General features: G+C 44.3%; 2 protein-coding genes across 3 annotated transcripts in view; both read right to left on the reverse strand.

The window, feature by feature from the left end:
- Positions 1–12115, reverse strand: part of vimr2 (vimentin-related 2) — a gene marked incomplete at both ends in the record, with an annotated part of 16221 nt that extends 4106 nt beyond the window's left edge. The window contains 8 exon segments of the mRNA XM_084332000.1: positions 1169–1300; positions 5628–5686; positions 5689–5721; positions 8732–8734; positions 8737–8851; positions 9640–9786; positions 10532–10676; positions 12009–12115. Of these exon segments, the coding sequence (XP_084188126.1) occupies positions 1169–1300; positions 5628–5686; positions 5689–5721; positions 8732–8734; positions 8737–8851; positions 9640–9786; positions 10532–10676; positions 12009–12115 (741 nt within the window).
- A 315-nt stretch (positions 12116–12430) lies between these two features.
- Positions 12431–20214, reverse strand: part of ocrl (OCRL inositol polyphosphate-5-phosphatase) — a 71963-nt gene continuing 64179 nt past the window's right edge. For both annotated transcript variants that reach the window (XM_084332456.1, XM_084332455.1), the window contains exon 22: positions 12431–14739. In XM_084332456.1, coding sequence (XP_084188582.1) covers positions 14615–14739 — 125 coding nt within the window. In that variant the 3' untranslated portion in view covers positions 12431–14614. The remainder of the gene's footprint in view (positions 14740–20214) is intronic.

Raw genomic sequence — 20214 nt, forward strand, 5'->3', positions numbered from 1 at the left:
AGGTAGAGAGAGGAAAGAGGGGGTAGAGAGAGGGAGGAGGGGAGGTAGAGAAAGTGAGTGAGGGGAGGTAGAGAGAGGAAAGAGGGGGGTAGAGAGAGGGAGGAGGGGAGATAGAGAGAGGGAAGATGGAGGTAGAGAGAGAAGAGGGGAGGTAGAGAAAGTGAGGAGGGGGAGGTAGAGAGAGCTAAGAGGGGAGATAGAGAGAGGAGAGGGAGATAGAGAGAGGGAAAGAGGGAGGAGAGAGAGGGAAGAGGGGAGGTAGAGAGAGAGAGAGGGGAGATGAGGAGGAGGGGAGGGGGGGGGAGAGAGGGAGAAGGGAGTAGAGAGGGGGTAGAGGTCTGTATAATGCTCAAACACACTAAAAACATGCACGCATAATATACACACACACACACACACACCATTCAGTCAAGCCCCCAGGGCTCCCAGTGAAGCAACCCTAAGACACAAATACACACACACACACACAGACACACACACAGGCTCATTCTGCTGAGGAGCCTGGGAAGGCGGCCAGCGGTCTGATTACAGCCATGACCCCTGAAGGGGGCAGACATCCTCGAGTTCTCAACCCAGAGAGGGTCAGACCCACCGGAGCTACAATCTGACCCTAGCGGAGCACCTCTCCGCTCGTAACACACACACACACACACACACACACACACACACACACACACAACACACACACACACACACACACACACACACACACACACACACACACACACACACACACACACACACACACACACACACACACACACACACACACACACACACACACACACACACACCACACACACACACACACACACACGCACGCACGCACGCACGCACGCACGCACGCACGCACACGCACACACACACACACATACACAAACATATACACACACACACACACACACACACACACACAGATGGACAAAGGCATTCTGTTCTGGTCCAGAACAGCACCTCAGATTCTCAGGTTCTTCTGGGTGTTGTGTTAGGAAGGAAAGAAACAAGCGGACTGTCCTTTGCGACGTGAGAAAAGCTCCATTTATGTCTGGATGTGACCAGACAGTTTCTGGAGAGAGCAGGGGGATGAGGTGGGGGAAATAGCAAGGGTTGACTGGTGGTCACTGGGAGGATACGAGGGGTGTGTGTGTGTGTTTATCCTGTACTGTACCTCGAGGCTCTCGGCCATCTGACAGTAGTACTCCTGAATGTCCAGAGCTGGACTGATGTCAGGGTTGCAGAACTCTATAGCTGCCAGTCCTCCTGCAGTCCTCTCAGCTGGATCCGTCAGACTCGCAACGGCCTGCACACACACACACACACACACACACACACACACACACACACACACACACACACACACACACAAAACACACACAAACACACACACTTGCACATTAAGATCTCAACATGTACGTCTTCAGGTTCCACTACCTAACCACCTTTATTATAAAACTCCATACATCCATCATAGGAAAGTCAACTGTTGCAGAAATGCAATGGTAGTATTGTATTTCTTCATCCCCCCCCCCCCCCCCCTACTTAAATAATGATGTGGCTGCTGATGCATCGGGGGATACAGGGTGCATGGAACTGCTGATAATAACATCAGTTAATAAAACAAAAGGGGACTCCTGTTTTCATTTGGTATTCAGCAACACGCCCCGGACTGTGAGTTATGGAGCGCGTCCCTGAGGGAGTGTGTTAAACTGCAGAAAAATCCAGTGTGATGGAGCTGCTCCTGTTTCCTCCATCAGCCTCTGTTTCCTCTGTTTCCTCTATCTGCCTCTGTTCCCTCTCTATCTTCCTCTGTGTCCTCTATCTGCATCTGTTTCCTCTGTTTCCTCTATCTGCCTCTGTTTCCTCTATCTTCCTCTGTGTCCTCTATCTGCTCTGTTTCCTCTGTTCCTCTATCTGCCTCTGTTTCCTCTGTTTCCTCCATCAGCCTCTGTTTCCTCTGTGTCCTCTATCTGCATCTGTTTCCTCTATCTTCCTCTGTGTCTTCTATCTGCCTCTGTTTCCTCTATCTGCATCTGTTTCCTCTATCTTCCTCTGTGTCTTCTATCTGCCTCTGTTTCCTCTATCTTCCTCTGTGTCTTCTATCTGCATCTGTTTCCTCTATCTTCCTCTGTGTCTTCTATCTGCCTCTGTTTCCTCTATCTGCATCTGTTTCCTCTATCTTCCTCTGTGTCTCTCTATCTGCCTCTGTTTCCTCTATCTTCCTCTGTGTCTTCTATCTGCCTCTGTTTCCTCTATCTGCATCTGTTTCCTCTATCTTCCTCTGTGTCTTCTATCTGCCTCTGTTTCCTCTATCTGCATCTGTTTCCTCTATCTTCCTCTGTTTCCTCCATCAGCCTCTGTTTCCTCTATCTGCATCTGTTTCCTCTATCTTCCTCTGTGTCCTCTATCTGCCTCTGTTTCCTCTATCTGCATCTGTTTCCTCTATCTTCCTCTGTGTCCTCTATCTGCATCTGTTTCCTCTATCTTCCTCTGTGTCTTCTATCTGCCTCTGTTTCCTCTATCTGCATCTGTTTCCTCTATCTTCCTCTGTGTCTTCTATCTGCCTCTGTTTCCTCTATCTGCATCTGTTTCCTCTATCTTCCTCTGTGTCTTCTATCTGCCTCTGTTTCCTCTATCTGCATCTGTTTCCTCTATCCTCCTCTGTGTCTTCTATCTTCCTCTGTGTCCTCTATCTGCCTCTGTTTCCTCTATCCTCCTCTGTGTCTTCTATCTTCCTCTGTGTCCTCTATCTGCCTCTGTTTCCTCTATCCTCCTCTGTGTCTTCTATCTGCCTCTGTTTCCTCCATCAGCCTCTGTTTCCTCTATCTGCCTCTATTTCATCTATCTTCCTCTGTTCCCTCTATCTTCCTCTGTGTCCTCTATCTGCCTCTGTTTCCTCTGTTTCCTCTATCTGCCTCTGTTTCCTCCATCAGCCTCTGTTTCCTCTGTGTCCTCTATCTGCATCTGTTTCCTCTATCTTCCTCTGTGTCTTCTATCTGCCTCTGTTTCCTCTATCTGCATCTGTTTCCTCTATCTTCCTCTGTGTCTTCTATCTGCCTCTGTTCCTCTATCTTCCTCTGTGTCTTCTATCTGCATCTGTTTCCTCTATCTCCTCTGTGTCTTCTATCTGCCTCTGTTTCCTCTATCTGCATCTGTTTCCTCTATCTTCCTCTGTGTCTTCTATCTGCCTCTGTTTCCTCTATCTTCCTCTGTGTCTTCTATCTGCCTCTGTTTCCTCTATCTGCATCTGTTTCCTCTATCTTCCTCTGTGTCTTCTATCTGCCTCTGTTTCCTCTATCTGCATCTGTTTCCTCTATCTTCCTCTGTTTCCTCCATCAGCCTCTGTTTCCTCTATCTGCATCTGTTTCCTCTATCTTCCTCTGTGTCCTCTATCTGCCTCTGTTTCCTCTATCTGCATCTGTTTCCTCTATCTTCCTCTGTGTCCTCTATCTGCATCTGTTTCCTCTATCTTCCTCTGTGTCTTCTATCTGCCTCTGTTTCCTCTATCTGCATCTGTTCCTCTATCTTCCTCTGTGTCTTCTATCTGCCTCTGTTTCCTCTATCTGCATCTGTTTCCTCTATCTTCCTCTGTGTCTTCATCTGCCTCTGTTTCCTCTATCTGCCTCTGTTTCCTCTATCCTCCTCTGTGTCTTCTATCTTCCTCTGTGTCCTCTATCTGCCTCTGTTTCCTCTATCCTCCTCTGTGTCTTCTATCTGCCTCTGTTTCCTCCATCAGCCTCTGTTTTCCTCTATCTGCCTCTATTTCATCTATCTTCCTCTGTTCCCTCTATCTTCCTCTGTGTTCTCTATCTGCCTCTATTTCATCTATCTTCCTCTATTTCCTCCATCAGCCTCTGTGTCCTCTATCTGCCTCTGTGTTCTCTATCTGCCTCTGTGTTCTCTATCTGCCTCTGTGTTCTCTATCTGCCTCTGTGTTCTCTATCTGCCTCTGTGTCCTCCATCTGCCTCTGTGTTCTCTATCTGCCTCTGTGTTCTCTATCTGCCTCTGTGTTCTCTATCTGCCTCTGTGTTCTCTATCTGCCTCTGTGTTCTCTATCTGCCTCTGTGTTCTCTATCTGCCTCTGTGTTCTCTATCTGCCTCTGTGTTCTCTATCTGCCTCCAGCTCTTAGATCAGATAGTGGGAGACATCTGTCAACCTCTGGCAAGGCAACACAGACTGGAAGATGAGGAGGAGAGAGCATATGAGTGTGTGTGTGGTGTGTGTGTGTGTGTGTGTGTGTGTGTGTGTGTGTGTGTGTGTGTGTGTGTGTGTGTGTGTGTGTGTGTGTGTGTGTGTGTGTGTGTGTGTGTGTGTGTGTGTGTGTGTGTGTGCGCGCGCGCGCGCGCTTCGGAGCATTTAGACCAAAGATAAATTGGTTTGGAACCCCGAAAAGTTGGTTCGCAGCTGAAACCAATAAATTGCAACTAAATATTTCTTTCTGAGTGGGTGTGTCATATTCTACAGGTTGGAAAGAGAATGGAGAAAGCAGGTGGTCTGCTGCTAGTTTAATTTACTGTCATACAACATGAAAGGAATACACAGTAACAAATTAGACAGGGAATGGGTGGCATGAGGGTGGCATGAGGTGGCATGGGGTGGTATGAGGCGGCATGGGGTGACACGAGGGTGGCATGAGGTGGCATGGGTGGCATGCGGGTGGCATGATGTGCATGAGAGTGGCATGAGGTGGCATGATGTGGCATGAGTGGCATGAGGTGGCATGATGTGGCATGAGAGTGGCATGAGAGTGGCATGAGGTGGCATGATGTGGCACGAGAGTGGCATGATGTGGGTGGAAACGCGGGTGGTTCGCTAGATAGCTTCCAAGAATCAAACGGAACCGGATCCAGAATCAGAACTAATTGAGTGGAAAAGAGGCAATAGAGGCCGTGCACAGCATGTTTGTGTCGTTCTCTTTCTTCCAACATGGCTGCCTGTAACCATTAGTAACCACTTGCAAAAGAAAATGGCAAATTTCTGTGCAGTGGCAGAGTAGATTGAAAACATTGGAAAAGCATGATATTATTTTCCCACTATCATAAGACACCAAGAATGTAATAAGTAAATTATGACATTACACAAGTAACCACAGTATGTTACGTAGTCGTGTTGTAATCCTCTCCCAGTATTTTCCTGGTGTCGGTCTGTTTTTAGGCCTCACCCCATCAGCAAGGTGACTGGGGTCGTATGAGCCGTGTTGTCACTACATGGCCCGGGCACGTCTCCAGCACTCCAGTCTGGCCTGAGTGCTACATCTCCAGTCTATCCAAAGGCCATCAACTATTCATGTTTCATTACACTGTGGCTGTATTCTGTCTCTCTCTGTCTCTCTCTGTCTCTCTCTCTCTCTCTCTCTCTCTCTCTCTCTCTCTCTCTCTGTCTCTCTCTCTCTCTCTCTCTCTCTCTCTCTCTCTTCTCTCTCTGTCTCTCTGTCTCTCTCTGTCTCTCTCCATCTCTCTCTGTCTCTCTCTCTCTCTTCTCTCTCTGTCTCTCTCTCTCTGTTCTCTCTCTTCTCTCTCTCTCTCTCTCTCTCTCTCTCTCTCTCTCTCTCTCTCTCTCTCTCTCTCTCTCTCTCTCTCTCTCTCTCTCTCTCTCTCTCTCTCTCTCTCTCTCTTCTCTCCCTCTCACCGTCTCATGCTGGGCCTCCATGTTAGCCAGCTGCCCCTCGTAGATGGCCACTTGCTCTTGAGGGCCAAACACTCCGCTGTCACTGCGTCACTCCCTGGAAGGCAAAGAGGCAAGTTAATGGAAAACAGCCAGCGTTTTAAGAGAGTTTGTTTTTTGACATAGTTTGAAATGAACTCAACTGAACCCTAACAGTAGTGTTATCATCAGTACCTGGATAAGCCGTCTCTCGGCCGTTTTTCAGGTAACACACTGACCAAACGGCAAGGAGAACCTACTGTATGTCTTTTTTCCACAGCACCTAAATAACAGTATAGACTTACAAGACTAGGAAACCCCCTCTATATTATGAGATTATGGTCGATCGGGGCGCCTGTTAGGCAGGGAGGGGATCTGGGGGAGATAGCGTGAACCTCTGTGCACGTTGCGCTCTCCCAGTGAAACCCCTAGCTGTGGCTCTATTGAGCCTTGTCAACTCATTTTCGGTTTGTATTTCTAAAGCAGACTCAAACAGATTGAGTGAACAATTAAGAATATTTATATAACTATCATATAATTATAAGGGGAAGTTAAGGTTAAGGGAAAATGCGACGAGAGTGAGTAGCATCATTTAGTTTACGTCCTCTTGCGGCAGAGATGTTTCACAGTGAAATGTCCTCCAACTCTCTGCATATGAGAGTGGAGATACTTGGTAAATGGACTGCAATCATATAGCGCTTTTATAAGTGTCTTGCTCAAGGACACTTCGACGCGCTGCCGGGAAGAGCCGGAATCTAACCGGGAACCTTCCGATTACCAGACGACCACTCTACCTCCTGAGCCACTGTTGCTCCATGCTGGAAATGGCTTGGGAGGGGGGGGGGGGGGGTTATACAGTCTAGTAAAGTACAGGTACTCGTGCCACCATAGTGTGAATGAGGCAACAGAGTTCCTCCTCCCATCCTGCCATATGACCCATCATTGGTACCGGTACCAGTGACATCCACCTAGCCTCCGGAACAGCAGGTAGCTACTGCAATGCAGGGGAAAGGGGATGAGGAGGATGGGGAAGAAGGCTGGCTGGGGCTAATTAGATACAAAAGCCTTGTCTTCCAATCCATTCACCAGCAGGTTTTATTTATTTTTTTTAGCTCATCCCGTCTCTTTAAGTGCCTGATTAATTGGTGATGAATTCAATTACTGTGGATGCTGCATTTGCATTTGAATGCACTCACAGGGAGAGGGGGGGGGGGTCCTGTGAAACCTGGCTTCAGCGGCAGGGTAGCCGGATGAAGGAGTGGGCAAGGCAGGTGGTCTGGTGCCGTTATCTCCGTTCAAACATGAGCTGGTAATTGGGAGGGAATCTGCGCTCCACCATATTCTGCACACTGGGAAGAAATTCCCCTTCACACTGGCCCCTCTCTCATCCTCTCTCATCCTCTCTCATCACTTCAGGCTTGGCATCTTTGTATTTGGATATTTGATTCCAGGCCCATTTTGGATGCAGACCCACCCTACTGCGGCTTGATTCAACTTTGTCTCTGCGCAACTCCTACCAATGTTAGTGTTGAATCTTTCAAAAAAGAAAAAGTGTGTGGTTGGGTGGGTGGGGGCTGGGGGGGTGGATACCAGGCCTAGATGAAAGTCGCTGTCAGGCAGTCGAGGGGGAGAGAATTGACTGAAAGTCGACGGGGCTCTCCTGAAGATGGAGCAGCATTGGCAGGAGTCAAACAACAATCGATAGCTAATAGCCAGGCTTGCCTTTTTGGTGGACTTCAAACAAGCAAAGCATGCCTTGTTTCAACCCCATCCACTGTCAGTCAGTCTGCCACCATGTTGAGAAGGCTATACCCTGCTGGGTTCTAAGAGCTGGGTTTCTGTTGTGCATTGTGCTCCTCTCCTCTCCTCTCCTCTCCTCTCCTCTCCTCTCCTCTCCTCTCCTCTCCTCTCCTCTCCTCTCCTCTCCTCTCCTCTCCAGTCTCCTCTCCTCTCCTCTCCTCTTCTCTCCTCTCCTCTTCTCTTCATCTCCTCTCTTCTCTTCGCCCTCTCCTCTTCTCTTCACTTCTCTCCTCTTCTCCATATCCTCTCCTCTCTTCACCCTCTCCTCTCCACCTCATCTCCTCTCCATCTCCTCTCCTCTTCATATCCTCTTTTCTCATCTCCTCTTCATCTCCTCTCCTCTCCTCTCCATCTCCTCTTTATCTCCTCTACTCTCCTCTCCTCTCCTCTCCTCTCCTCTCCTCTCCATCTCCTCTGCCTATTTCCCACCAAAACCTCACTCCTCTACAGCTGCTTCCTATTGGGAACCAGGGATCCCAGCCAACCAGCACATCACAGCACCATATTACTGTCTGCACTACATCTGTGAGGGAGAAATTAAAGCCTGAATGACTCAATAAGGAGACATGGAAACAGCTTCCCTCACATCTGGCTTGGCCGGGAGGAGATGGGCTATGGCATGTGTGTGTGTGAAGGAGGGGGGGGGTACTGTATGTGAAGACTGGAGCTCAGGTTGCACTGTGGTCACCGGCCCAGACTGTGTGCCTAGTGGTGATCAACACCCTTTAGTTTTGACAGATACAGAAGACAGAGCTGATACACTGTTCCAACAGGAGACCGGGGAAGAACGCAACAGGGAGAGTCATGGCAACACTGCCACCTAGTGTTGAAACTACATTATCACAATAAAGTCACTCATGAAAAGAGTATTCACGGTGTTCCATCGCAGACATCTTGGTCACAAACAACAGGTGACTGTAATCAAATATCAGGTGAATATTATTAAATGAAAACCATGGCCAAGGAACTGTTGATGAAAATATTGCCCAGAGCAATATTGTTTGGCGGAAAAAACGTTATGAGAATACTATGCATTGAGAAGCGTTCACACTGTATCTACATTCCTCGATTATCGCTCACACTAAAGATTTTGCAAACCAGATGTTGTCATTATAAACTGGAAATAATGACACGTTCAGTTTAAGCAAGTGGACCATAACTGGGATCGTTATCATATCAACTTCCTATTTTTCTGTTAATTGGGGCCTATAGGTTATATTTTAAATCAAATGTTCCAAAACATCTAGATCAGAGGACGTCTTATTATGGGTAAATCAGTTGTTAATTACCCAGGCAACATCCTGCCTCTCCAGCTGGGTGAGGGTCCTCTGCTGTACAGCCTTCTCATATTCCTGCTGCAGACAGTCTAGCTCTCCCCTCATCTCCTCACTGTCACACAACATCTCATCCTGCAGACAAACAGACACAGAGCAGACAGACAGTGATGGGCCGACCATGGGTCTACAGAACAGAGAGGACTGTGGCAGCTGATGGAAATCATGAGATGTTTATTTCTACAAAACACAAAGTTTGTAGAGAGGTTCGGATGCGCGCACAGCCACATGTAACAGAGGCAACTCGCCCCTGCCACGAATTCGACCATGCCTTGAGTGGGAGTCGAACCCCAGGCGTCCGCACTGCGGGCGACATCACAAACCGCTGCGCCAAGAAAGGAATTCCCTTCTAATCGCTCAGTTTGGATGCCTCTGGGGAGTGAGTTTTACACCCGTTACACTCACCCCCCCTAAACTCACACCACCCAAGGCATCCGGGTCTACGGCACCAGTGTAACAGAGGGAACTCGCCCCTGCCACGAATTCGACCATGCCTTGAGTGGGAGTCGAACCCCAGGCGTCCGCACTGCGGGCGACATCACAAACCGCTGCGCCAAGAAAGGAATTCCCTTCTAAGCGCTCAGTTTGGATGCCTCTGGGGAGTGAGTTTTACACCCGTTACACACACACACATACTGTATACACAACACATGCACGCACCGGGGTTGACATCCATTCAAGTGGATTTTCCTTCAAATTCAAATAATGAAAAACTTTTGGTAAGTAAATGAGAATAAATCTTCCATCATCAAACAAGTAAACAGCTATTTATGTTCACGTTTGAATTGAAAGTGAATTGATCCCACACGCGCACACCACACACACACACACACACACACACATGCACGCACACAGCACCTTACCCTCTCCTTCCGCAGTCTCTCTACCACAGCGTCCAGGCTGTAGTCTGATACAGCCACAGTGGTGGAGGTCTGCCTGGCTTCCAGCTGGTCCTCAAGCTCCATGATCTGACTCTCCAGAGATTCATTTTCCTCCTCGAAACAACGGGCCTACATGGCAAAGACACTCAAAGAGATATAGAAATGGTATATGCATGTCTATCTCTACCATGACCAGAGATGTAGGATTATCTATAATATAGTGCAGATGGACCAGTGATCAGAGTCAACGCTCAGGTTTCCTGCAGGTTTCAACAAGTAAAATTTAAGACAATTTAAGACCACTTTGAATACTGGCAAAAATGAATGGTGGAAAATGTCTATGAAAGAATTAATTGCATACGGATTTCCCCCAAACACATGTAAATGTGATACAGAGAAGTTATACAGCAACATAGAAGTCAATTCCTAATCCAATAAACGTTTAAGACCTATCAAAATCAGGTGCTATAGATAACCTTTTTATGTAGAGTAATCATTTAATAAAGATTTTTTAAAGAAAATAAAAAAAAACATCCAGAGCTTTTAGAAAGGTGTGGAATAAAAGTATTGCTTTACCCCCAAAATAATTTTTTGCCGGGTCCAAAATAAATGTTGTTGTTTACATGTTGCGTGCATGTATCCCCTCCCTACTTCCCATTTCCCCACGTGGAATGCACCCGATTGGCTAAATGACATGCCAGTGCTCCAGTGTGATATCTAGTGGCTGAACGTTATCTATAGCACCTTTAAGACCTTTTAAGGCCTAAAGTTGTGATTATTAAATGCAAGACTTTATAAGACACCGCAGGAAGCCTGAACACTGCAACTAATTTCCAAATGTGTTCCCCAGGAACAGTTGTCGTTTCCCTCTCACCATTTCAATGAGTCTGGCCAGGCGGTCATTGAGGGCCGCGATGACGTTGCGTTCTTCAGTGAATCGGCTCAGGCCGTCCTTAGTGAGCGCCTTGGCAGTTACAAAATCCAGCTTATCACAGTCGCACTCATCAGCAGCAGCAGCACTCCTGTGAGAGGGACACAGTTCGCCCAAGGACATGTCTGACTAACTAAAGGAGACATTTAAACCAGGGATATGCTATGGTGACATTTTACATTTTAGCTGGTTATTTTCTCCACCAAATACTTGTCACATTGGGGGGAAAACTTTGAAATTTCCCCGCAAAATGGAATGTTTTCCTGTTCCCCAGGACACTTCAGTCAGTATTCGGGAACACGCACCACTCTCTCCTAAAGCTAGAAATCAGTGAGAACCCTCCGATCGATGATGTCACTGGGATGTAAAATCTGGGGCTGCTCCATAGACAATGAATGGGGCTCTGATATTATGAAACCAAAACATGTTTGTGTGAGCCGTTACACCCAAATAAGGATTTTATTCTGGTTCCAAACCGACCAATAACCCTAATATAAACCGTATTTGGGTGTAGAGCCAATATAAAAATGTAAGGGCTCAAGTCAACGGTGAACTGTCCTGGGGCACAGGGAAAAAAACGTGTGAATTCTTAAAATGAGTGGCCTTCCCCTTTAAGGCTTTAGGTAAAACTAGTCATCTCATACGGGATCTTTAAGCATATATACACATGGATACTCTCATATATTATATTTATTTGACCAATTTAAGAAATGTAAAATGTTTCCATATGACTAAGCCAAACCAAGATAAAACTACAAAGAAACTCCATAGCATGCTTCAGTGAACGCTCCTCTGTGTTTCCGCCTAACCCGTATCACGTCAGTGTAAATTAACACCATTGATCATGATGTCCTAGTTTACCACGAGCGGCATTTGTCATCGCCCTTCAAACTTTCCTTAGGGACCGACAAGCACACTAAATCCTCAACACACAACAGCCAACTCGCAGATACCCAACACTATGCATATAAAAGCAAAGCCTCTTTAACATTTGTTTCTGGTTAAACAGAAACAGAATCACAATTTGGGCAGACTGATTAGTGAAATCCACTGATTAACAGTCAAAAACCAGACATGTTTCAAATTGGTTACATTTTCCATAATGGCATTGTTGCGTCTAACCAACATTTTCTTTGCTCATCTATTCATATCCCAACACAAGTTGCAACGTAATACATCCCTAAACGAGAGCTGAAACAACTGCTCAATCCGTTACTCCTTTGTTTCAAATTGGTTACATTTTCCATAATGGCATTGTTGTCTAAACAACATTTTCTTTGCTCATCTATTCACATCCCAACACAAGTTGTAACGTAATGCATCACTAAACGAGAGCTGAAACACCTGCTCAATCCGTTACTCCTTTATGAACTGTAGGCTCAAGCCCAGGCCTGTCCTCCGCTCCGGGACACCCACTGACCTGACGGAGGTGCGGGACTGTCCTGCACACTGCGTACTGGACCCTCCATTCCTTCCCCACTGCTCCTCAAAAAGCTTGCGGTAGGACGACACTCTCAGCATGGCCATGGCTTTGGGCTGTGTGTGTGCTAGACTACAACGGGCGATACAGTGCCAGTGAGTCCTGGTTGGGGGTTTTAATACTAGTAGGGGGTGGGAATGTTGCGAAGAGGCGAGAGATCTCTCATAGGCCACGGACTGGACTAACTATAGGACTGAGCATCAGTCACAGAATAATTTCACATATGCCTGAATATTCAGCCATAACGACCATGTTGTATTGTGTAGTGCGTCTTGGCAATATCTTACTAATAAAGTGGGGATCAAATGGATGAAGTTTCTCAATAACAACAGGAAGTGTTGGAACAATAAAAGTTACAAAAACACCTTTGTACAGTTTTATTTCTGTTAAATAAATTAAAAGTACCAAAAAAACTGCGAGTTTTCCTTTTGCGTGTGTACCGTAATTACTGGAATAGACTACGACGAAATCCGAGGCATAAAAAGAGCAGAGATGACAAAATATAAACACAATGACGTCACATGAATACATCGGCTGGTAGAGAAGCATGATGGGGCAACACTTAAAATCGTTGGTTACGTTTGAAAAGGATCGTCTCTCTGAAGACCTTCCTGAGAATAAGGAACCAGTCACTGTAAAAGTCCCAGATTCACACAGACTCAGCTGAATTCCTAGTCTATGGGAAACCATTATTTCAAGCTTCAGTCACCTTTTGGCAAAGCTCATTAAACACTTAAGGCTAAAAACCTGGAGGAACCCAGAACCACGCCGGGTCCACCTAAGGAATCTATTGTACTGATGGCAAATTCAGTCAAAAGGAAGTGCCATGATTGCAGATCGGTATTGGGGTATTAAATCAGCAGAGGAAAAAGTGTCAAGACGGCGTTAGAAATATCTTTGTCGTCTCGAGACAGACATCTCTGCATCTTTGAATTTGCAGTCCGTTGAGAACGTGACGTTAGTGTCCATGTCCAACATGTTCCTAGTTTCATAACATGATCTGCAACAGAGATCGAAGAAACTCAAATGTGGCACAAAAGGATAAAAAGTGCAGAATTTTTGTTTCCAATCTCGCAGAAGTAATGGGCCATTCAATCTCATTTTACTTGTACTTGTAAAATTCTGGGTGACTTAAAATTCCGCACAGTAACAGACTTAGCAAATAATTGCTCTGAGGGACGCAGCATTGCGAGAGCCTTGGCATCACACAGACATACAACAATGAAAAGGACATTTAGGCTTATAGCTTAGAAGAAGCAAGGGGAATAAAAACCTGTAAACAAACACGTAAAAAGACATCGACGGCACACCTGCATGACAAACATGAAATACATACTGTACACACATACTGTAGACACCCAAGACATATATTTGCACCACCATAGTAAGAGCCAACAGCAGACAGAGTCCAACACCCATAGAAATCAATACAGACAGGGTCACTATATACATTAGTTAAGACGTGAAGACCGTGAGGCCCTTTGCTCTACTCTGGTCGACCAGGAAGTTAGTGTGTTAACGGACTCGTTTGGTAACTCAAAGCGGAGGAACTGGCTAAACTCAATGCGAGGCTCACAGTCTAAAGTTACGTGAGATCACAGCAAACATTCACGGCTATGTACTTTTCAATGACATGGTGATGAAAGCAAACCAAACCATGAGATTTCAAACAATGTACAGAAATGGTCTCTTAGAATGAGTGAGGAGATTAGAATAACCTCAAGTTGGGAAAAGGACTATAAGGATGGTGCAAAAATGGTTTTAAATGAAAAATATATAAATAACATTAGACAAACTACAGTGGATATGCCCACTCATAATTCTATCTCATGATACTGTCCCTTAAGTGTGGCTGCTCCCGAATGGCCGATTGTCATCGTTTATCTTGTCCAAGGTGATCATCCTTCCAAGTGTGACACTACCAAAGTCAAATCAACCCATTTAGTTTTGTTCACTACAGTTCTTTCTCGTCTCCAGTCAGATATTGAACCTCTGGTCTTGACGGCTGTGAAGGTTCCTACTTCCTTTAAAAGCCAGAGCTCCAGTGACCCTGGATGCCGTCTTGGTGTTTCCTGCATTCAGTGTGATGGAGAATCATCTGCTAAGCATCTACGGATACGCACAGCTCTTACATTCATACGACTCCGTGTGTTAAGGGTTTATTTTGGCATGAGAAAACCTAAACGCAAGAGGGGTCAACTGGGAAGGGGGGCAGACTACAGTCCAGAGGCACATGTCCTTTGTGTCAGAGAAAAGTGCATAGGCAGTCCAAAACGTTCTCAAGTGCTTCCAGACCCAGCAGCCATACTGTGACCAGAGGTGAAGCTATGGGACTCGGTAGATGATGAGTATACAGCACAATGAGGTCTGGGGCGCCACTAAAATAAAGAGTCTGTGAAACAAAGGGTGCAAACGGCTGCACTGGTCTCCAATAGCCAACACATGCCGAGTGTCACTGATTCCTAGAGGACCCATCCTTCTGTCATCTGAGCCAGGATGGGGGCTGACTGACCCCTCCTGACCATGTGAATAACCCCTGAAACCGGTCACTCCTCGTCCCCTGCCATGAGGAAACCCAGGATGAAGTCGATGGCTCTCTGTCTGTCCTGCGATGTCTGCCTGGCCACCAGGTTTGGTGGGGGTCGGATGAGAAGGCTAGCAAAGAGGGTTGCTAAGACAGAGAAAAGGGTAAAGAGCAGATTCAATAAACGGAATTGGAACAGGAAGCTCAATCTGTCCGCAAGCTAATTAAATACTGTTAGATATATAGATACATGTCCTCAGAGGGCTGGCCAATATGGAAGATCACAATAATCATAGGGAACCTAGGGGTCTGAGAGAGTAGTCGACTATAAAGAAACACTAGTCAATACTGTGCATCATTGTAGAGACTAATGGCTCATCTGTTGTTTTAGCACGGTGTAGTAATACAGCAGTGGCAATGCATCTACAGCAGCTGTGTCAGTCACTATTAAAAAACGAATTTGCTGCCTTAACATTCTGTAATCCTCAGCTCAGTCTGTCTGAGGCTTCCAGAATGTTTGAGCCCCCAGCCTGCCTTGTCAACATTCTAAAGGAGTGAACTTTGAAAAACCTCATCACTTTTACTACGATTCCTAGTTTTAAGACTTATAATTGACAAATAAATTAGTGAAGCTTATTGCCAACATTTAGATAATTATTTTTATATAGTATTTTCGAGAGGTCAACCGATTAAAATGAAGGAAATCTTACAAACTATCAGTATTGGCCGTTTATGTTACAGATTTCCCATCCTTTTATTACCATCTTTAAAGGGCTCTAGTTGGCAAATTCTTTAAGCTAGCGTGAAGATACTGGTATCATTCATATGCAATTAGAGATCCAAAAGGTACCAGCCATATCATAGCCATGTCTAGCTTAAAGGCAAAGGGGGTACAGGGCTGTACGTTAACTTTTTTTGCACATAGCACTGGTGCTACAGAGGTTGATAGTTTTGTAGCACAAGTATAAAACGTGTTATATTTGTAACAGTCACAAATGTGCCAATTGTATTTGTGTTATTTAGTTGCAGTGCCATGTTTGGCTGTCATTTTCATGCTGACAAGTTGACGTCGTTACGTGTAAGGAATTATGGGATTTTGTGTTGGATGTATCACTCTACTAGGGGTGGGAATCACCAGTTTCATCACGATACGATAAGATATCGATTCTTTGGACAACGATACGATATTTGCCGATATCTGCCACGATACGATACGATGCAGGTGCCTGCAATCGATATGAGACGATATCATTTAACATGTTACAACATACTACAATACTGCTGTAGGCCTATAATACTGCTGCTCATATCCAGTATACACATATTTACATTAAACATAATATTCACCGTTCCTTAATTACCATCATACGTACCCACCACATCACATAGACTGTAGTGTATAGCATATAGCAAAAGTATACCGTTACCTTATATTTATGTAAATAAGTAAGGCAATTGAAATATAACAGAACTTGCGGCATCATATTGTTAATTTTGTTGTCAAAATCTGCAGTACGGCTCAATACACACAATTGTTGGGGGGATGCAGACCAGAGAAAGACTTCCGTCTTGTTTACATCAGGGTCCCCCATTTGCAATTCATCATAAATGTACAGTTCCCTCCCCCTTGTATATATTTACTGTTAGGATCTCTGTTTAACAGTACTGTATATTTGCATATCTTGTATGTCACAAATGTAACAGTACTGCATATACAGTATGTATGTCATAAATGTCATGATTAGTTTAGATTAAATGATTTTTATATCTGTATATCGAGTATGTCATAAATGTCATTATGAATTGAAAATGGGGGACCCTGATGTAAACAAGACGAAAGTCTTTCTCTGGTCTGCATCCCCTTAACAATTGTGTGTATTGAGCTGTACTGTACTGTACCCATTCTGCAATCTGTTAATTAAAGTTTAAATAAACGCATTCATTCAAGATATCTGGCCTCGAGCGGATCTCACAGCTGTGCCCGCACAGTGCAATACTCCAATTCAGCCATTGGGTGGGTGGCGCTGCTGAGCGGTCCCCAGACCGCCGGACCTGAGAGCGCCGCTGGCTCTGCGGCTCTGCAGTTGCATGCTTCTCTTGAGCGTTGCCGCTAGGAAAACATGTTTTCCTGCCAAAACGGCGTTGCCCTTTAACTTGGACATGCAAACGAAATAATTCGAAAATGAAACGTTGTAAGTGTAACCATGGCCAAAGAAAGCTAAATAGTCTTTGAATCTAAATATATTTTATTTGTGTTGATTTTACATTAATTCCATGATTTTACTCAAGTAAAAATCTGTTACAAGCTTCGGTCTTACGCAGAAAAATGCTATTTTTAATCTAGATTAATTACAGAAAATTGAGATTAATGTGTTAATTTTTTTTAATCTATTGACAGCACTAATAAAAACATAATAAAAACAAGTGTCTTCATAATGTTCTACTGAGGAACAGGTAAACCACGGTTAGGATCGGCGTTACCAGATATTTTACAAGATGACACTCAATATCCGTAGAGCACTTACATTAACGTTATGCGGCTACATCGATCTTTAATACCTTTTCCATGAGTATCATCCATTTGTTGGACAGACATTGTTTGACCTAGTTGACATTCTAATTTTTAAATAAACCAGTAATACTTTCTGTACATGTTCTATCTGTACTGTAGCTGGAGCCTTAGATCTTCCCCATACTTTGAACAACATGAATACTCACACTGTCCCTCTAATATTTAGTGCATTGCACAAATTTCTGTTGGTCTGTGCTGTGACTCTGCTGCGTGATCAGACGGAGCAGACACTTTCAGTTCATAATGGTGTCTGACTAACTATTGATAACACACTTAGTATATTACAAATTATATTTTTTAAATGTTACTTGTCCTTCCGGACAAGTTATAGTTTTGTAGGTTTTTATTGATTTTTGCTACCGGGCAGTCCAGTAGAGAGAGAGAGAGAGAGAGAGAGGAGGAATGGGAGATAGACCGGGGAAGACATTCGGCAAAGATCACCGGGTCCGGGAGTCGAACCTGGGTCGGCCGTGTTGCACCGCAGTGCTGTATGCGGTGCGCCACTCGGACGCCCGGCAAATTATATTTTTGGGGGGGGATAAATGTGGATATGCGAAAATTAAATAAATGGGTTTTATTTCTATTAATACTTGTTTAAAAGCATACGCCGGCGGGCAAGTAATGTACTCGGTGGATGCCTGAACAACGAGGAACACCAGTAACACCGACTACTATGGTAAGCCTGCTGAGGAAACGGTTGCAAACCTAAATTTTTTTGTTTTGTTTTGTTTTTTGTTTGTTTGTTTGTTTGATCTTGCAAACTTTAACTTTTTTTGTTCTTTTCTGGATCGGTTTTTGTTGATTTTTGATTTATTTTTTTGTTTGTTATATTTTGAAAACTTTAAGTTTTTTTTGTTTTTTTTATTAGGGGTAGGTTGCTCTATAAGCCTTTGGCTTCAAATCTATCGTTTTCGTTTGTTTATTTGTGAAAATGTTCGAAATATTATAATTCATTCATACATCGTATCAAACATTATAATGAAGTTCATAGACCTTTCAGTATACAAGTTGCCCTGGCCTATGAAACTCAATATAATGTTTGTTATGAACTACTGTTTGCACCAATTTCCTCAGTAGAATATATGAAGACACTGATTATATGGCGAGCTTCCCGTTTTGGAAAAGGATTGAAGGCTGGTGAAAGGATGCAACACAGTGATACATTTTGAGTGATAACGTGATCGGTGAAATGATGGCCTGTACTAGTCAACATCATGTCAGACAATGTTTAAATAGGGCCTGGGTTTATAAAAAAAGGGGGAACTGGTCCTTTATTACCTTCACAACACCCGTTTGCCTATGCAAAATCACATGTTTAATAAGTGAACTGAATGGTAATGTAAGGTATGATATCAAACCAAACGACAACCACACATTACAATTTGTGCAGGAATTTCCAGGTTTTCAAATAATATTCCCTCAAATATTTCAGAACTAATTTAGTGAGAACTTTATTTATATTTTCTTATTATTAATTTAAACACGACTGCATACCCCAATATCACAATATTATAATTAAATGTATGATACAAATGATAATACTGAATAATTGCTTCTCAGTGGCCAGTTGTGGTACTACAACAACAGTCTTTCAAAGCACCAAGATAAATAAATCAAATCAAATGTATTTGTAAGGCCAGACAACACACGTTAATGTCCCCATGGGCCGGACACTAGGGCTGCACGATTAATCGATTTTAAATCGAAATCGTGATTTGGAATGATGCAATTATCAAATCGCAAAAAAAATAAAAATCGCAATTATATATATATATTTTTTTAAACTTTTTAAATTTGTTTAACCAGGAAGTCCCATTGAGATACAAGATCGGTTTGGGAGAGGGAGGTAAGGGGTTTTAGATTGTGTGTTGTGAAGTTTAGACTTCAGAGAGGGAGAGTAAAGTACAGAAAAAAGGTACCGTTGGGTACCGGTATCGATTCCCAGGTAAAAAGAAACATTTTCAGGCTCTGTGTCCCGAAAAGAACCACCGCGTAGGCCAGATGCAAGCCGCATTTGACAATAAACCTCTGTGGGGCTGCTTATTTATTTATTTATTTATTATAATCGCAAATTTAACACTTTGACTGCCGGGACCCGTCTTTAGACGTCTTTGCTGGCCATGCTAAAGTTGCCGGAGGACGCGTTACGTCGTCCTTATATCAATATTTCAAAAATCTGCGATCGGATTCATATGTCCCCTCCGCTGGCCTGAGATCCACCAGCAGGACCCACTGAGCTCTCTGGCGGTTCAGGAGCGCCATCTGGTGGCCGATTGGCGCAATCGCCAAACAGGATGTTGAATAGAGGTTGTCCTAGACGACCGTAGTACTTCCGGGCGCTCGCTATAGGTCATGGGACTCTGGCTCGTCACGCTACACGGTGATCGATTGGCAATAACTCGATAAACAACATGATTTGGACGTATATACCATTATACAAGCTGGAGATGGACCGGGTAAAAATATCCCATAATGATAAGATTTCTACTCGACGATGATCGCCCAACGGCGCGCGGAGACTGGGGTGAGTTTCAGCGTGTAACGTTACCGTCTTCGATACTAACTGCTATTATCAACATTTGACCCACATTAGATGATTGGTATAACGCTGCCCACGGAATTATAAACGCCCCCTCGCCCATCCGGTCAACATCAGATGACGTGTAGTAACTTCTAGAAGTACGTCTAGTTGGAATTTTTTATATCGCGCTGATTGCCATCAAACTGTATTTCATCATCAATATAATGCATTTGGGGCTATATATCACGTTCTGGAGAAAGCTGCAGAAAGAGATGAAAACATACTTATACATTAGAAGACCATACTTTACTATGAATATGTGAATGAAAAAGTTTAACGTTGCTACACAATGAACAATACATATAGGACTTTGAATGGGCCCTAATAATGGCAATGTAGCAATAGAATTTAAAAAGTTATAGCCCTGCAAAGAAGGGGACTTTCTCCATAGACAAATAGCGCTGGCAATCTATGGTATATCATGAATTTAACCTTAGGCAGCCAAAGTGTTAATCGCAATCGCAATATC

This window comes from Notolepis coatsorum (assembly GCF_963971535.1).
Source record: "Notolepis coatsorum genome assembly, chromosome: 16".
Classification (NCBI taxonomy): Eukaryota; Metazoa; Chordata; class Actinopteri; order Aulopiformes; family Paralepididae; genus Notolepis; species Notolepis coatsorum.